The sequence below is a fragment of the Callionymus lyra genome, chromosome 13, assembly GCF_982586985.1.
Source record: "Callionymus lyra chromosome 13, fCalLyr1.hap1.1, whole genome shotgun sequence".
Taxonomy (NCBI): domain Eukaryota; kingdom Metazoa; phylum Chordata; class Actinopteri; order Syngnathiformes; family Callionymidae; genus Callionymus; species Callionymus lyra.
The window spans coordinates 18699618-18716095 of NC_141830.1; the positions used below are offsets into that span (position 1 = coordinate 18699618).

The 16478-nt window shown below is 36.2% G+C and overlaps 1 protein-coding gene and 1 long non-coding RNA gene across 3 annotated transcripts; one reads left to right on the forward strand and one right to left on the reverse strand.

Moving 5' to 3' along the window:
- Window positions 1–18: 18 nt before the first annotated feature.
- bcl3 (BCL3 transcription coactivator) lies at window positions 19–15465 on the reverse strand. Of its 2 annotated transcripts, XM_087805150.1 has the most exons (9): window positions 14922–15465; window positions 12813–12924; window positions 6733–6841; window positions 2065–2266; window positions 1100–1188; window positions 956–1033; window positions 575–742; window positions 353–452; window positions 19–275 (listed from the first exon to the last, which is right to left on the reverse strand). In XM_087805150.1, the coding sequence occupies exons 1-9, from the start codon at window positions 15349–15351 to the stop codon at window positions 184–186; spliced, it is 1380 nt and encodes a 459-aa protein (XP_087661276.1). In that variant the 5' UTR covers window positions 15352–15465; the 3' UTR covers window positions 19–183. The 2 variants fall into 2 exon arrangements, with proteins under 2 accessions (XP_087661276.1, XP_087661275.1); XM_087805149.1 differs by having other exon boundaries at window positions 956–1188.
- On the forward strand, window positions 1099–3033 carry LOC148067630 (uncharacterized). The gene is made up of 2 exons (XR_015713213.1): window positions 1099–1313; window positions 2087–3033. It is a non-coding gene; the product is annotated as an uncharacterized LOC148067630 (long non-coding RNA).
- Window positions 15466–16478: the final 1013 nt, after the last annotated feature.

The following is a 16478-nucleotide window of genomic DNA, read 5'->3' on the forward strand; positions in this document are numbered from 1 at the left end:
AAATAGTTTAAGAAAGAATGAAAGAAATGTAAATGTTTTTAATATAAAAATAGATTTGAAAAAAAATAAAATACATTTCCTTTAAAACAAAACTCAGGGATGGCATTTTATACATCTCAAAGTGCCCTGGATTAAAAAAAACTACTATTAAGGTAAGGTAAGGTAAGGTACAACTTTAACATCTTAAAGGGAAATAAAAGGATGCTTTGGAGAGTCTGTGTTGGTATGTCTTTTAGATGGTGAATGTCCTCGACTCTGTTTTGGAGGAGGTGCTCCTAAAATAGAAAAAACGTTGAGAAAATAGGAATTAATATGTTAAAATGTTGAAGTTATTGTTGTGTAATGGTTCTACCAGTGTCTGCAAGTCTGCTCTGGTGGGGTATAACCATCTGACAATGTGCTTCTTGAAATCTGCTCAGCTTTGTCCCCCGACCTCTGAGAACATCAACCGTCTAACATGCAGGAAAAAAAATGAAAACACAAAGGTTATTAAGTGACACACGTTTAGACACAAGCTAAATCAAAACTGCGATAACCTCATTAAGCAATATGACCTATATTTGGTTTAACTCACCGTCTGGTTTTTGGCAACCATAACTGCAGTGTCATTGTGGTAGTTTTTAAGGCTACTATCAGCACCGCTCTTCAGCAGGAACCGAACCGTGTCCACCTGACCACGACCACTCGCACTGTGCAGGGCCGTGTTTCCACTGTACGACTGTCCATTGACATGACAGCCCTTCTGCACAAACAAAAAATTGACAAAATGGTGACAGACTTTACCAGATTGTTTAGCATTATACAACTAGAATGCAGACGACAAACAAATTTAGACTCATGCTCTTGCTAGTGAAGCTAAATGATCATCATGGAACTTAAAATAATCCAAATTGTTGTGCAGCAGAAAAAAAACATTGTCTCATTAAAGAGCGATCACTATTTTTTCCTTTGTTACCTCAATCAGGAAGTGGATCATGTCAACATTATCACACTGCACCGCATGCATTAGAGGGTTCTGGCCGCTTTTCACATCCTGGCGGGACAAAAGAGTGTCACTTGAAATAAAAGTTAGTGGCACGTATGAACCCCCGAGACTCACCATCGCGTTTATGTCAGCGCCAACCTTCAACAAATTCCTGGCCACGTCTTTGCGCCCATGCAGCACGGCCAGATGAAGAGGCGTCAAACCTGGAAACACATTACAACGTGTTAGTTGGTTTCAAAGAGTCGCTGTTCTTTTTTCTGTGGAGACTACAAGCAAATTATGCAAAGAAGACAATAGAGTCTTTAGCAGTTACAAGAACAACTTGCAGGTAAGTACAATTAATTAGTCCCGGCCTTTTTAAACGAATAATACAAGCCTTTTGAATGTCTAGCAATAATTCAAATAGAAAAGAGATGTAGTCAGTGCATTTATTGTCTTTAACATACATTTAGTTAAAGAAATATTTTATTTTCTATTCAAATGTTAGTTATTTTTTCATATTATAAATAGTGATTTTGTTTTAAAGGCCTGTGAAGCCAAACAGAACAATGCAAATAAAATAAAATACAGTGTATTTAACAGCAGCTTATGATACAAAGACTTTATGTAAATTGATGAGATAAAATATTATAATATTCTGACCAAAACATGAAAATCTTTCTGAAAAATTTAAATGGAACGACTATAGACACAAATTCAAGATAACAAGGTGCTTCATATAAAATTTTCATTTCCTGCCCCTCATTTTGAGTTTAAATACTTGCAAAAAATGATTGGAGGGAAAGATCAGAAACGTTCTGCATGCTCTGACCTCATTAGGGCAGCAATAAAAACTTTGATCCTCATGTGGCATTCTATATATTATATAGTCTACAATAGTTACAATATATGTTAAGTAATTCATAGTAAAATAAAAAAAATTAGAAAATATTTTAAACCAAAAACGCATTTTGAAATGTTGGTGTATGGTTATAGACTTGTTAACTAGTGCCATCTTAAAAAAAAGAAGAAGAAATCATAGCTCAGCAGCAGATTTGTGTCTTTATTAGATAGAAGAAATTGTAGAATCTAGCACTTACCTTCATAGTTTTTCTTCTCCAGGCACAAAGACATCTCTGGCCCGGTGAGGAGGACAGACAGACAATCGAGCTGGTCGTATTCACAGCATAGGTGAAGAGACGTCTGGCCATTTCGGTCCATAGCTGCTGGGTCAGCCCCGGCCCTCAACAATACATCCACCATGTCCGGCTGTTGGGTGATTACTGCCAGATGAAGTGGGGTCTGGAATATAAAAAATAAAATCCTTGTTCAAACAAGTATTTGACAATATAAATTAAAATATTATATTCATTATCAATATTTTGATGAAAACACATGACTACATAGTAGAAAACTAGCATCACCTAAAAAAGATCATTAACACATTTTAAAATATTTAATTGCACTGTATTCAAGCAAAATAAAATAAAAAATATTACACATTGTTAAATTATTCTGTTCTATTCAAAGTCATATTCATTTATTTATTTAAAGGTCACTGACCAACACCCCTATTCATAAAAATTACTCATCTGAAATATTTTGACACACATCAAATTGAAGGATTTGGAAACATGAAAAAGGGAAAACGTCTTAATGAAATCCTCGCAGTCTTATTTTGTGCCTAGAAATAAATGTATGCTGAGAAGCACTGTACCGGGCACAGACTCTCTTGAGCAATTCAGGAAGTTCTTTTTGACGTTGGTCAACATGAATCACGGAAAGTTTGTTGATTTAGGAGGCAAAACAGATAACTGGACGTTCCAAACAGAGCTGGGAAATCGTTGTGTCGAAAGGGAAAGTCATTCTCTAGCTGGAATCTTTTAAAATAGACATTAAAAACCCGATGTGGCTGTAAGTTTCACTTTTAATTTACAATTAAGACTTTGTGCTTCTGGACTGATCATCATCTGACAGTAAAATATGTGTGAATAATTCAAATGATAATGTTTTCCTCTTTTTTTGTGAACATAATGTTCAATAAAGTCGCTGCAGACTCTTACTTCCTCCTTGGTGTCTGTGTGACATTGGCAGAGTTGGCAGGATATCAAGAACTTGCATGGGTGTAGCTGCCGATCAAACCTGAATACAGTCTTTAAAGGTTAACTAATATTCAACTCCAACTCACCTGACTCACTTCCATGTTTCAAATGTTGAAGTATTCCTCTCAAAGATGCAGTAAATCACTCATCGAGACGATGTTTTGAACTTATTACTTTATAAAGTTCTCCCCCGTGGGAAATCTCAGCAATCTTTTTCCATTTTCTAATGTAAATATTTCATTTAAAAGATAGTTTTGTACTAACAGAAACATACTGATGAGTACTATAGAGGTTCATGACCAATAAAGAGACCCTTAAATCAACACATTATTTTCTCTTTAAAAGAAAACAATTAGGTTGGCATGCTTTAAAATGTTGTCAAACTAACATTGACATATGTTTAAGAGAGAATCGAATTGGGAAAAGAAATCTAGAAAAAAACCCAACAAGAATGGGATGACAGGTGACGGGACATGCTGGACACGTCCCCGGAGAGGGAAGTAGATATTAGCAGAAGATAAGCCAGGGGAAGCCCCAGTGTTTTCCAGTGAGTACATTCCTACTAAATTAACAGATTAACACAAAAGCGTAAAAAGAGCAAAGCTTGGATAATGGCCTGAGGTTGCCAGCCGTGCAGAATAAAGCTATTATGTGTTTGTGTCAGTTCCACTGATCACATGGTTGACACTTCTGCTGTCTGTGAGAAGCATGCAGAAAAATGACAGGAAGCGCTAGAGCAATAAAGAAGAGAGAGAACAGAGAGAGAGAGAGAGATGCGCAAGAGAAGGGAAAGTCCCTGTGAACTACCCTCTGAACCTCAGGTATGTTAAGAAATAGCCCGGAGCAGGAAGGGGAGGGTGGTCACATGACTTCTCAGAACAACTAGGCTTCATGTGTCTGTCTATATAATTGCAAAGAAGTTTTTTAAGCACCGCCATTATTCAAAGAAAATGTTATATTAAAATGAAACTTACAAGGCCAGTCAGTTTGAGCCATTTTTATTTACTAACCAGGCGCCTGTACTGACATTCTAAAATAATGCATCATCATATTTATTTAATTAAAAAAGGAAAAATTAAAGATAATGGTTTTATGTTTTTTTAAATACTGATTTACAGGATTATTTAATATTTTCCTATTGTGCCTAAAACAGGTCGAAGAGATCCTAACGACAAATACATGAGTTGGCTGAGAATGGTACGTAAGTCAACCCCATCATCCGTGATCATATCTGTAGGTGTATGAACAGCTGCTTCCTCATTTGCCACCAGATGGTTCAAAGTCTGGATTAGTTGCCAGTAATGGAAGAGCAACATTTGGAAATTGACAAATTTAACCAACATTTGATGCTGCAGATTTCGCAATTGAGAAAAGTCCCAGGGCTATAGAAAAAAAACGGTTAAAACTAGATAATCTGTTACATGAGTCATATTGGGCTTGTGCCTATAAATCTCGTTGTTGAGAAAAAGCAACTTGAACACAAGCAGAAGTCAAACAGGATATCAAGAAGCAGCCTCAGATCTCACATCTGGCAAAAGCGCCACCGTATTTCTGGTAAAAGTGCGCTATGTCTTGCAGTGTGGTTGAAAAACCCCAGACGTGAGAACGCTGCACAGTACGGTCCTGTCTCTGCTGGCAGAAGTTTCAAGAGAATTGAATTAACTTTAGAACTTTTGAAGTATGCAGACCAGGACAGTCACGGATACTACTACTAGCAAATCCCAAAAGTACACTCTCTGTGATGTGGGGTTTTCATAAATCGCAGTGTGAAATCAAATTATATTCAAACCTTTTCATCTGTAATTTCAGGTTTGACCACTAGGGTTCCTGCAGGAAGCTTTATTTAAATATAAAGCACACATATTTCATAGTATTCTTTCATATTATCTATGGTTTAGATAGACAGTCAGCTTTAAAAGTTTATATCGTTATTTAATCAGTAGCTCAACTCTTAAAATGAAATGTAAAATCATATTTTAGAACTTTATTTTCTGACTCCTTCAAGAAACAACTTAAGACGTTTTTATTTGTTCAGGCTTTTCCTTGATTTTCTGGAACTCCTGTTGTGTTATCAAAGATCTGTGATCTTTAAAGTATATACTTAATTGAATTTTGTTTTGATTGTTTAAGCGCTTTGTGACCCTGGTCTGGAAAAGCGCTATACAAATAAAAATGACTTACTTACTTACTTACATTACCCTTCTTTTCATTTTGTTTCTTGTCCAACAACGGAAAGTAAATTGTATTTGGAAAACAGCTTTTGTACAAAAAATGCATTACTCTGAAACTAATCCCAACCATTAGTCGACACGAGAGGGAGTGAAAATAGAATTTTGGGTGAACTATCCCTTTGAATAACTCACTGCAGTTTACACAGTCGATCGATTTTTCCGGATTAAAAAGCTCTAAAAGGGGGTTGTTACATATTAGACAATAGTTTGATTTTGTTTTGAAAAGTGTGTGCGTCATGAAAACACACTTATGATGGAACACACATAGACACTATATAATGAAGCTTCCATGTAAAAAGTGATCGATATGGCTGTTGAAGAAAGAAATAAGAGATGCTGCACATGAACGTGAATAGAATCTATGAATCGATGGTTGAACGGTTTTTAGAAGTAATAAAAGCAAACGCAGAACTTGATAATGATTTTTCTTGAAGGCTGCTTTTTTTGCATTCTACTAAGATGAAAGCATTTATTTAATTAAACTATTTTTTTAAAATAAAATATATTTTCTGTGTAAATATCCCAAAGACAATACATATGTACAAATACATTTGGTGCAGCTTATATTAAGTTGCACTCCTCATTCTGCAAATCATGGTAAATGGATTTACATTTTTAGTTCAAAGTATTAATAGACACAAAATTTACTGACCAAAAATAATTGCCAAAATTCTAAAACCTATTCAACAGTTACCGAATGTAACTGTTGGTTAAGTGTAAAATCCCTGCATCCTGCTAACTAATAGATTAAAACAAGGGTAGCAAACAGACAACAGACAAAGAAGTATAACAATGAGCCTTAAAGCCCCTTGTCATTAATGAATAACCTGTAATGATTGTTGACAAACAAGCTTCATTTTCATAATGACCACACGGTGAATATATTAAGCATTACCAGGAAATCTTGTCAGTGTTTCCTGGTGTACAAACAGTCACTGGGTGTGATACAGTCTTTGCTGTTATTAATAGAACCAGTGCAAAGTGTAGATTTTATATTTGACTTCCTTTTCTTGTTGTCGAACAAATGCACCATTAACGTTTCTCCTCAAACTAAATCACTGAATCAACTCTTCTTTATCATAGAACGTTGTTTCAGGACAGCCCAGAAAACTGATTTATTTCCTTAGTCCAACTGAGATAACACTCACACTAGGGAGATCCAAATTCGATTTTTCTTTGTCAGACTAGGCTGTCTGGGTAATCCAGTTTAGAGCCACACCACGACAACATGTTAGCATGACTAAGACTATAATTAATTGTTTGATTCACTTTACTCTTCAGATATCTCAAGACAGATAAATGGAGTCGGACTTCAAAGTCATCACCCTTGTTTGACAAATCCATTTATACATGGTCATCAAAGATAAATACATTGTTTTCTCTGTTATCACGCCAGATCTCAAGGCAAAGCAGTTTGTAGTGGGTGACATCTTACCTGGCGGAGGTTGTTGTAGATATTCAAGTCTCTTTGAGCCAACCTAAATAGATGGATCAGTCTCAGAACCATAGCGTGTTTCCCTTGAACCACAGCTATATGAAGAGCCCTGCAACACACAGCAAGAGTAGAATATTGGAGGGGGGGGGAATTGTTTACATTTCTGTAACATTTTAGGAATTAATTTAGAGATAACAGAAGTCAGTGGTGCCTCAGTGCTTTGGCTTTAGGCCCCACCAATAAAACGCAATTAATGCGATTTATTTCAAATTGTGAGGTTAATTTGTTTTGTTTTTTTATCGATTGACAGCCCTAATATACAGTGTCCAAAAAAAAAGCTGGGGAAGATGAACCGCAATATGGCATGGGACCACTTCATTGTCAGACTATCTGGATTTTTTTTTTATTTCTTTTTTTAGAATCCCTTATTAGTCCCGCAAGGGGAAATTCGGTAGTGCTTTTTACAGCCATTCACACATACTGATGGGAGTAGGCTGCACACTTGCACCAAGTCTAACATCAGGAGCAATCAGGGTAAAGTGTCTTGCTCAGGGACACAATGACACAAACTTGTCTGGAGCTGGGATTGAACCTGCAACCTTTTGGACTGCAGCCAACCACTCTACCATCTGAGCTATGTCGCCCCAAAGGTACTGGATGTCACCGTTCTAAAGTGCCACTGGTTTTCCAGGACCTGTCTCTAGAAGTGGGAATGCCACTTTGTCAACCTGTTAGTTTACATTCAAGAGGCAGAGGATTTCCCCGTACAAATAGAATAACACAAAATACTTCTTCTCTGGTTCTGATAAATACATTTAGATTCATTTCCACACAATCTATAAGTGAAACTGTCGGCTCTGGTGCTCACTTGCCAATGTACGGTAAACCATGAAGTAGATTAGGGATTAAAGGTGAGGATTATCCTGAATTTGCACCTTAAGTGCCATGTTCTTTGTAATAAACTTCCTTTGAGTATGAGCACTAAAAGACTTAGTGCTTGTAAAATAGCTTGGAAGAAGTAAAGTAAAAAAGTCATCAAGTATTGGTGCAGTTCGCCAAAACCACTTTTGGTGTGTGTCCTGGGTTATGAACTAGAATACAGTGCAAGTCGACACAAGTGTGGGGGTCTTTTGTGTTGAGAGTTTACTCAGGTAAGACGACTTTCTTCATTTATTTCTGTCTGTGCAAAATCCTCACTTGATCCAAGCTGTCTGGGGTTTTTTTTCACAGCATTCTGATAAAAAAAAAGTTTTTCAATTAGACGCCGATTTAAATCGTTAGTTTCCCCAAATTTCACTTGTTTTCTACTCTACTACTCTTTCATTTTATATCTCAACTCATTTTTAATGTCTTTGACATTAGGAATTCCTCTGAGATAAATGAAACAGGTCTTTATTTTAAGATTGTTTTTGGTGGAAGATACTAGGACATATGCGTAAATCTTGCGCATGCATTTAAAATCTTACATACGTAGCTGAGAGGCTCAGAGCTTCCGCTACAAACACACTCAAAATATACAGACTTGTTGCTCAAGTCTAGGCTTCAATACAAGAGGGACTTTACAGACAAGCTTCACAGAGGTATTCAGGGTTTTGTTTCCAAGTGTGTCATTTTCGAAAAAGATGAATACGAAGACAACTGAATTCAACTCGATTCATTAAAATGTACTTACATTTTGGCCAATAACTCTGAAAAGTAGCAGATTACTCTGAAAATAATCAAAACCCTTTAGTCAAATTTCTAGAAAAAAGTTGAAATTTTCACAGTTGTTTCAACAACGATTCCTTTCCCATTCATTTTCCTTCATCAGATGAAAATATAACCATTTTATTTTATGTTGTTTCCACCTTCATGGGACTTGTTGTATAAACAAAGCGGGGCAATGATTACAGCTGGCTGGCCGGAGGAGCGAAGCCCATTATTACATCATAACGGACCAAGCTCTCGTAACCTCCCGTTCGCTGAGATTTTAAACATAGGAGAGACTTACTATGTGTTGGAGAGGAAGATTCAACCTTTGAAACATGTGGGTAAGTCAGGAAAGTTTGGTTTTCACTTTAGTTGCCCTTTTATTGGCCATTATTAAGTCAGGGTAAAAAATTAAAACCGACCGCTATCAAAAGCCATGTTGTTAATTAAATAAACATTTGATTATTTATATTACAATAAGTATTTTATTTTCTTTATCATGTCATGTCAGTCACTATGGCATTTTAGTTGAACCTGATTATTGGTGAAATATCGATTTCTGAAAATAGAATTAGGAAAAACATCAAATACATTTATTTGGACATTTATAAGTTTATTTGGAGAGAAACGTTTTTATTATGTAGTTTATAACCTTCGACTCATTGCCAAATGAAGGTCTTGGTGTCTTATCAAATCACGGCGGTACTAGCAAAACAAACAACTATATTTGAGCATTATCACTTTCAGCCTGTGATCTGTACCTTTTAATGAATTTAATATGTTTTATACATTTGAATGCAAATGTTTCTTATGTTTTGTCACATGATTAATTTTCTCTGGAGATGAAACAACAAGTGTTATGCTTCCTGGAAGTGGCGAAGACCACAGATAACCTCAGGCGCCTCAGGCGCAGTCTTGCTGACGCAGACAGGAGCCCCAACCTCGCCGCAGTATCACACGCTGACTTAAGGCCAAGTACTTGCATAAAAAAAAAGAAAAAAAGGCTGTGTTATGAATGCAAGCTGATCAGAAAAGCAACAGAAATGTGGCATCCTGTCGCAGGGAAACATCACAGCCACACGTGTGTATCAGAAGCGACACAACTGTCGCATTAATTAAGATAAAGAGAACTAAAACAAATTTAAACTATCAACCTGGTTGATTTTAATTTAATAAATGAATCATTAAAACCATGCAACATCAAACCAGAATAAAAGCTAAATTATTAGTATTTATTTTTCAGAGAAATTTTCACTTTTAAAGAATTGTTTTTAATCAGACGCCGTCCGGTATATGCTCGAATATATATAAAATGAAATAAGATAAGTCAATGTAACACGTGAGAAAAGCAGCTTGCTAGCAAACTGTGATGCAGTGATTGACATGTACACTCAAGTTAAATCAAAGAAGATGCAGCCACTGCTCGATCTTTTGTGCATGAGTGTTGAATGAGGAAGTGCTGAGGGGATGTTTTAAAAAAAAGAAGTTTAAAAACAGAGTGAGAAGAAAAAAAGAGAAGGCACCTGAGAAAAACCACAAAGGGTTTTGAGAATGCGGCGTTCACTGGCTTTCCCGAAACTCAGAGGCTCATAAGCGCTGAGAACAGAGGATCGTTGACGTAAGATCATGTTCGCACGCTGATACACAAGTGTGTGACAGGAAGAATGTTTGAGAAGTGTTTAGTTTGTTTCTGTATCATTTACACATGAAGCCACAAAGTGGTTTGACGAATCCGACAACAGACTTCCAGTGAAGAGGAAACCTTATCAAAGTGCATCTCTTATCACTGCTCACACCTGTTCACCTTGAGAAAAATTACTTCATACACTGAGCCAGGATCAATTTTCATAGCTCCTAATGTTTGTTTCTGTTAAATTGCAATTAAAGCTTCAAATGAATGGCATTTTAAAGAAAGCTGTTCACAAGTTCTAAGTGGATTCGTAGTGTTCAAGCTGATGTCCCCTACACTTGCTGTTTAAATTAAAATAAAGTTTGGAGCTTCAGGATTTGCATCTCGTCCAATATGGCGCTCTTTGAAACGACCCACCAGAAAGATTGTTTGTATTTCACAATAGGTTCCTCTGATTTACCCTTTAAAAAATAAAATCGATATTAAACAGATCTTAAATTTTAAGTTTCATTTTCTCAATGGAGGGAAAACCAAGATATACCAGATCTGATGATAATTTGAGTACATTGGAAGCTGTCTTTTTGTTTTTACATTTTTTAAATGAGAGCCTTTGGTCATAAGATGCATTTAAATTCCAAGAAATTCTCTGGAAGTCGTCATTTCGGGTGAATCTTTAGGGCTAGTCTGTTCAGTGAAATAGAAAAGTATAAGAATAAAAGGCAGAAATAATAAGAACAGCTGGACTGGTCATCTGAAAGTTGTTTGTTTACAGTTTATGGGTTGTTTTTTTTTTTTAACACAAAACGTTTATTGTAGTTGGAAATTCCACCATTGTAAGTTAGTTATGTATACAAAACAACAAACATGTTTGACACCACGTGCACTTATTCATTTGTGCAGTGTTTCTTACAATTATCTTTGTGCTGCTATGTTTGTCACTGTGTTGTCTTGGCCTTTCAAACTTTTTTAATTTTTATGTGTTTTGAACTGTTTATTGTTTTGTTGTGTAAGTGCCTTGTGACCCTGGTCTTACTTCAATTATTATTCAAAAACTCATTTTACTGTAACAGACTGCCAACGGATGTTTTCAGTCATGTGATGGGTGTGCTTTTGAAAGCTGTTTTCAGTTAGAAAACACTTTTCAAACGCACAAGACGAAGTGAGACGTCTCATTACCCTGACGCCCACACGGATGGTGTTGAGAAGTCTCACAATATAAACTTATTTTGCATTAAAAGTTTAATATTTGCATCCCTGTGGTCTAACACAACTCCTACAGTGTTCTCATTCTCAACCCCAAATATGTGAGAAAGTCTTCAACTTCGAGTGAACGTTTCTCAAAGTGTATAATCAAGAGGAGAAACAGTCTTTAAAGTTTTCCCTCAAGAAGTGAACCCCATCAATAAGGAAGTGAAACCATAATTGTGAATTTAATTTCTGTACTAGGTTTAAAAGGTTTAGCTGGAAGTATAACACCAGACTCACAGCTAAAGATGTTTCCAAAACGTGTCATCAGTTCCCTCAGTCAAATTACTCTTACTTCAGCATTATTACCACTACACTGTCATGAAAAACAAGTTAGAAAATGAACCTATGGTTGTTTCTTTGTCATAAGGTCCACCCATTAAAACAGGTGATTTGGTGTTTGTAAAATGGCTAGATTAAACTGATAAAATGTTGTTCTTCTTCGGACTTTACTTTTATCACTCATTTCCTACCATCATCCTATCACCATTGTCGCCGCGATATGAGGCAGGATAGACAGAAATTAATCCTATCATAGATGCATGTGGATGTTGGAAAACGATTCCCTTGCTTTTGGTGCCAGGATTTACAGTAGTTCTATTCTCCAGGCGACAATAATATCATCGCACAGTACCTGCTTTTGGTGCAAGTCCAGGGTTATAATTCTGAAAAACTTTATTCCACAACATTTTTCACAAAAGGCTGCGTTTCAAAAAGCTTTGACTGACAATACTTATGCATCACACGGCAGGTTAGCGTTGATATAAAATCATTCGGTTCCATGTGGATCCACATTCACTTCTAAGAGATTAGCAACTAGCATAAAAAAAGTGTTTATCATTTCTTAAAATGAATCTTTCATGTGACTATAGTGACAAAATGTGAAGTTGTACATGTACTGTATAAAAATAAAACGTGATATAGTCTTTTAAGGCAGAGATGCCCAAACTTTTTTCCATAGAGGGCCAGATTTGATGTTTTGTTGTATTGTTGTCATCCATGCTAAATTTGAAACGGGCCCATTGAGGAAATAGATCAATATATTTCAATCTTAGTACTCATAGCTCAACAATGAATGTCTTTATTGATCGTTGAGGTATCATAGAGGGGTTAGCAGTACATTCTAAAAAGGTATTTTTCTGTTTTAATTTAAAATAATCTACTTAACAGTGAACAATAAACTTGATCAAGGGCCACAAATGGTCCTGAGGCTTTGGACATACATGCCTGCTGCAATACTACCAGGCCAATACCCTGAGGCATGGGGACTTTTTCCTTTTCGTTACGGGTCTCAATGTGGTAGTAATTCAATGAATCTGATTATATTTTTCTGTTGTCGTCCACCGTGACCTATGTTCTAGTCACACCTGAGCCACCTGGTTTTGTCTTCCTCGTCTTCTCTCACTTCATGTTAAGTTGCAAATGAGGTATAAAATACACATCTTTGGTATATATTGTATATCTCAGTTTCATGTTTTTATTTTTAGCTCATATTTAATAGTCCAAGTTGACTCACGTGTCTCCATCGTCATCCTGGCGTGTTGCCACGGTGATACTAGTCATCAGGGGGTCAGCGTAGCAGACGAAAGGGGGGTTGCTCTCGGGTGGTGGGCGATACAGTGGATGACCTGGTTGATCACAGATGGGGAAATGTTTTGATGTGTCATGTTTTCTCATGAGATCACCTAGTGAGCTGTGTCTGTTGACGCGTTATCACAGAAAATTGCTGAGTAGTCACTTTCTTACTGACTCAATGACTGTAGGAGATGAGAATGCATTCTTACATAGGAATTATGCTACGTGAAATCGTACCAGTGCTTATGACTTCATGTCGTCAGCGCATGATGTGATCCACTGACCTTTAAGACTGGGTTTGGTTTCAGGTTTTAAAACACATGGTCATAATTCAGCCTAACAAGGTTTTTATTGTGGTTGTGTTTGGAATATGTGCCCTTATGTTATATCATACTTTCTATTTTAAGTTTGTGTATAAAGCAAAACCTGGGGTCACTCAGGGCCCCCTTGACTGGATTTGCACAGCCCTCATAAGATCGAAGTAAAACTACAAAACTGTTAAAAAAGGTTCTATTACTGAAAAAGAGGACTTTTATTTCTTCCTATTCTATTTCTTATCTCAATACTTTTTTAGAGACAGGTTACTTTTACCCTACCTATGATGTTTTGCCGCAAGACTAATGCCTTTTAGGCAGAATAGTTAGAAATATGAATCATCATTTCTAAATTAAAATTGTTTGGCGTTCTATATTTCTATTTTCTTTTCTACCTTATGAACAGCACTACAGTTAAGAACTACAGCAACCATGAAGACAAAATCAGAGGGAACTGGTTTTAATAAAACACAATAAAAAATCCAATTAGTAGAATTATTAAACTTCCTTGTGACAGAATAGTTTTATTATTATTATTATATTAAGACATAAGAGGGTGGATCACTCAACATGAAAGACTACAAAGTTGGTATTTTCAAAACTTGTGAAAACGTGTTTTATTCCATGAGCCAAAACACAATTCTTCTATCATTTATTTATTCATTCATTCGATTGTTTTTGTTCAATCAGTTCATATTCCCTGCTTTATTGCTTTTATAGTTACTTTATTCATAGCCGCAATTTGCTTTTTTTAACTGATTGATAAATTTAGTGGTTAGACAAATGTAGACCTCGACTAGTGGACACACAAAATAGAGAAATGGACTGTCTTTTTTTAAAGGACAAAACCTGGGAAAACCCAACTCTCCTGACTAACTCACATGTTTCAGAAGTGGAAGTCTCCCTCCCCAAGATCCAGTAAGTCCCTCATCATGAACATGTTTTGAAGTTATTACTGTAAAAAGTTCTCCCCCGTCTGAAATCTTAGTGAACAAGAGGTTAGGAGAACGGAGTCCATTATAACATAATAATGGGATTCACTCCTCCAGCCAGCTGTGGTCATGCCCGCTTTGTTTATAAAACGAGTTCCTTGGAGGGGGAGACTTCCAGGATCATGACGTGCAGTGACGGACCTTGACGCTTGACTTATCACAGCAGAGTGGGTGTGGGTATGATAGTATGAAAGTAAATCATAAAATTTAATCTCCAGAAAAATGTAAGCTTTTTTTTTCAGTGGGCGGGGCTTAAGCATATTTTCTAATTATATTTTCTAAATATTTCATTTTTCAGTTTTGTCCTTTTGTTTTCCTTCTATTTTTGTATTATTATTGATTTGTGATTTTTTTTAAATTTATTTTGGTTTTTGACTTCTATGTATGTAAAAAAAAAGAAGGAAAAAGCCAAAGAAAGTTTTGTGACGTTTACTATGATCTAATATGTCGTTTTCCAATAAAAAATACTGAAACAAAAGAAAAGCGAGTTTTGTACACAAACAGACACATACTGATGAGTACAATAGAGGTCCGAGATCAAGTTAAGATACACTTAAATCAATATATTATTTGCCCTTTAAGCAAATAACTTTTTGAGAGTGAGTAAAAATAAACAAATACTTCTATATGTTGTGAATTATTCTACAAGGTATTAATCCAATAATCCAATTGTATTGCCATCAAACAATAAATATCATAAAAACTGTGTCCTGCACATCACTCGTAAAGAAAGATTTCACTTACCATAAGCCACGAAACCAACATGATAAACATTGGGATAGTGTGGTCCCGGGTAACTCATCACCGGCTCCCCATCCAGTCTGGTGTCTCCCCCGGGTTCTCGCTCCAACCTCGCGGGAATCCTCGCACCGTGACGCGGCAAGTCTGGCGCCTCCGCCGGGCTGAACCGGTCCTGGCTCTGCAGGTCCACCCGGACAGGACGCTTCCTGAGAGGAAGAACGAGTGAGTTCGGATGCTTTCTGGAGGTGGTCGAGCCGGGAGGAGTGAAGTGTCCATGCACATGATCCCCCGAGGAGGACCTGCCGGTCACCCCGACGTCCTCGGAGCCGGACCCCGGCGGTGACCCGACGGAGGTCCCTCGTCTACAGGTGCTGAGATCCAGTGGCGCAGACGCAGCCGCCTGGTGGTCCCCATTCATAGTCGAGATCGGCATAGAAGACAATCGAGAGCGAGAGAGTCATGGAAGGTGTTTTTGTTTTGGTGACAGCAGCGGGTCAGAGCTCCGCCTGGATCATCTCCTCAGTGACATTTGGTGTCATCATCTCAGGTGAACCATCTGACACCGAACTGAGCCAAGCGTTTGGACGCGGTTACATTTATAGCAGAATGGGTGGAGATTTCAACATCACACCGGTCAATGCTCTGTTCCATGGAGATATTTAAGAGACATTCCATTTGGTCCTGGGATTTGTTGCTGTAAAATGAGTTCTTAAAAAGTCATTATGATATGAAATTTAAAAAATATTTATAGATGTATATGTATTATATACGTTATATTTCAATAAAGTAGGCTTTAATATATATATATATATATATATATATATATATATATAGTATATATATATAGTATATATATATATATATATATATATATATATATATATATATATATATATATATATATATATATATAGTATGTAAGTAAGTAAGTAAGTAATTTTTATTTGTATAGCGCTTTTCCAGACCAGGGTCACAAAGCGCTTAAACAATCAAAACAATATTCTTTAAAGTATGTACTTTAAAGATCAAGATAATACTGAGAACACAACAGGAGTTCCAGAAAATCAAGGAATATATATATATATATTAAAACCTACTATATAATATATATTTAAAATTCTAAACATGAAGATGTGTTAGAAATATATATGAAACAACATATTTATTTTGATTACTATATATGTTTTCCTAAAATGTATATTTAGAATGGAAAGAGTGGCACCTATAAACAAAATACGAAATTAAATTGGACTTAAATAACTGTCTTCGGAGAGCTTTAAGAAAAAAAATCTGGATTATCACTTTTATAACTTAACTCTGAGTTAATGAGGCTTGGGATACAGTATACAGATAGAAATCAAACTAACGACTTATACGTTATTACTTTTTCCTTTTTTTCGTGTGATTCTAATGGACTACCTTATGGTTTTTCTTTTACTCAGTAATTTAGCAGAATATTGGCCTCAATATCAATAGAAGGTCATTTGCTTGCCTTAAATTTGACTAATATAGATAAAGATGAAAAAACACGCCCAAAAATACAATTGAAAAGAACCTAAC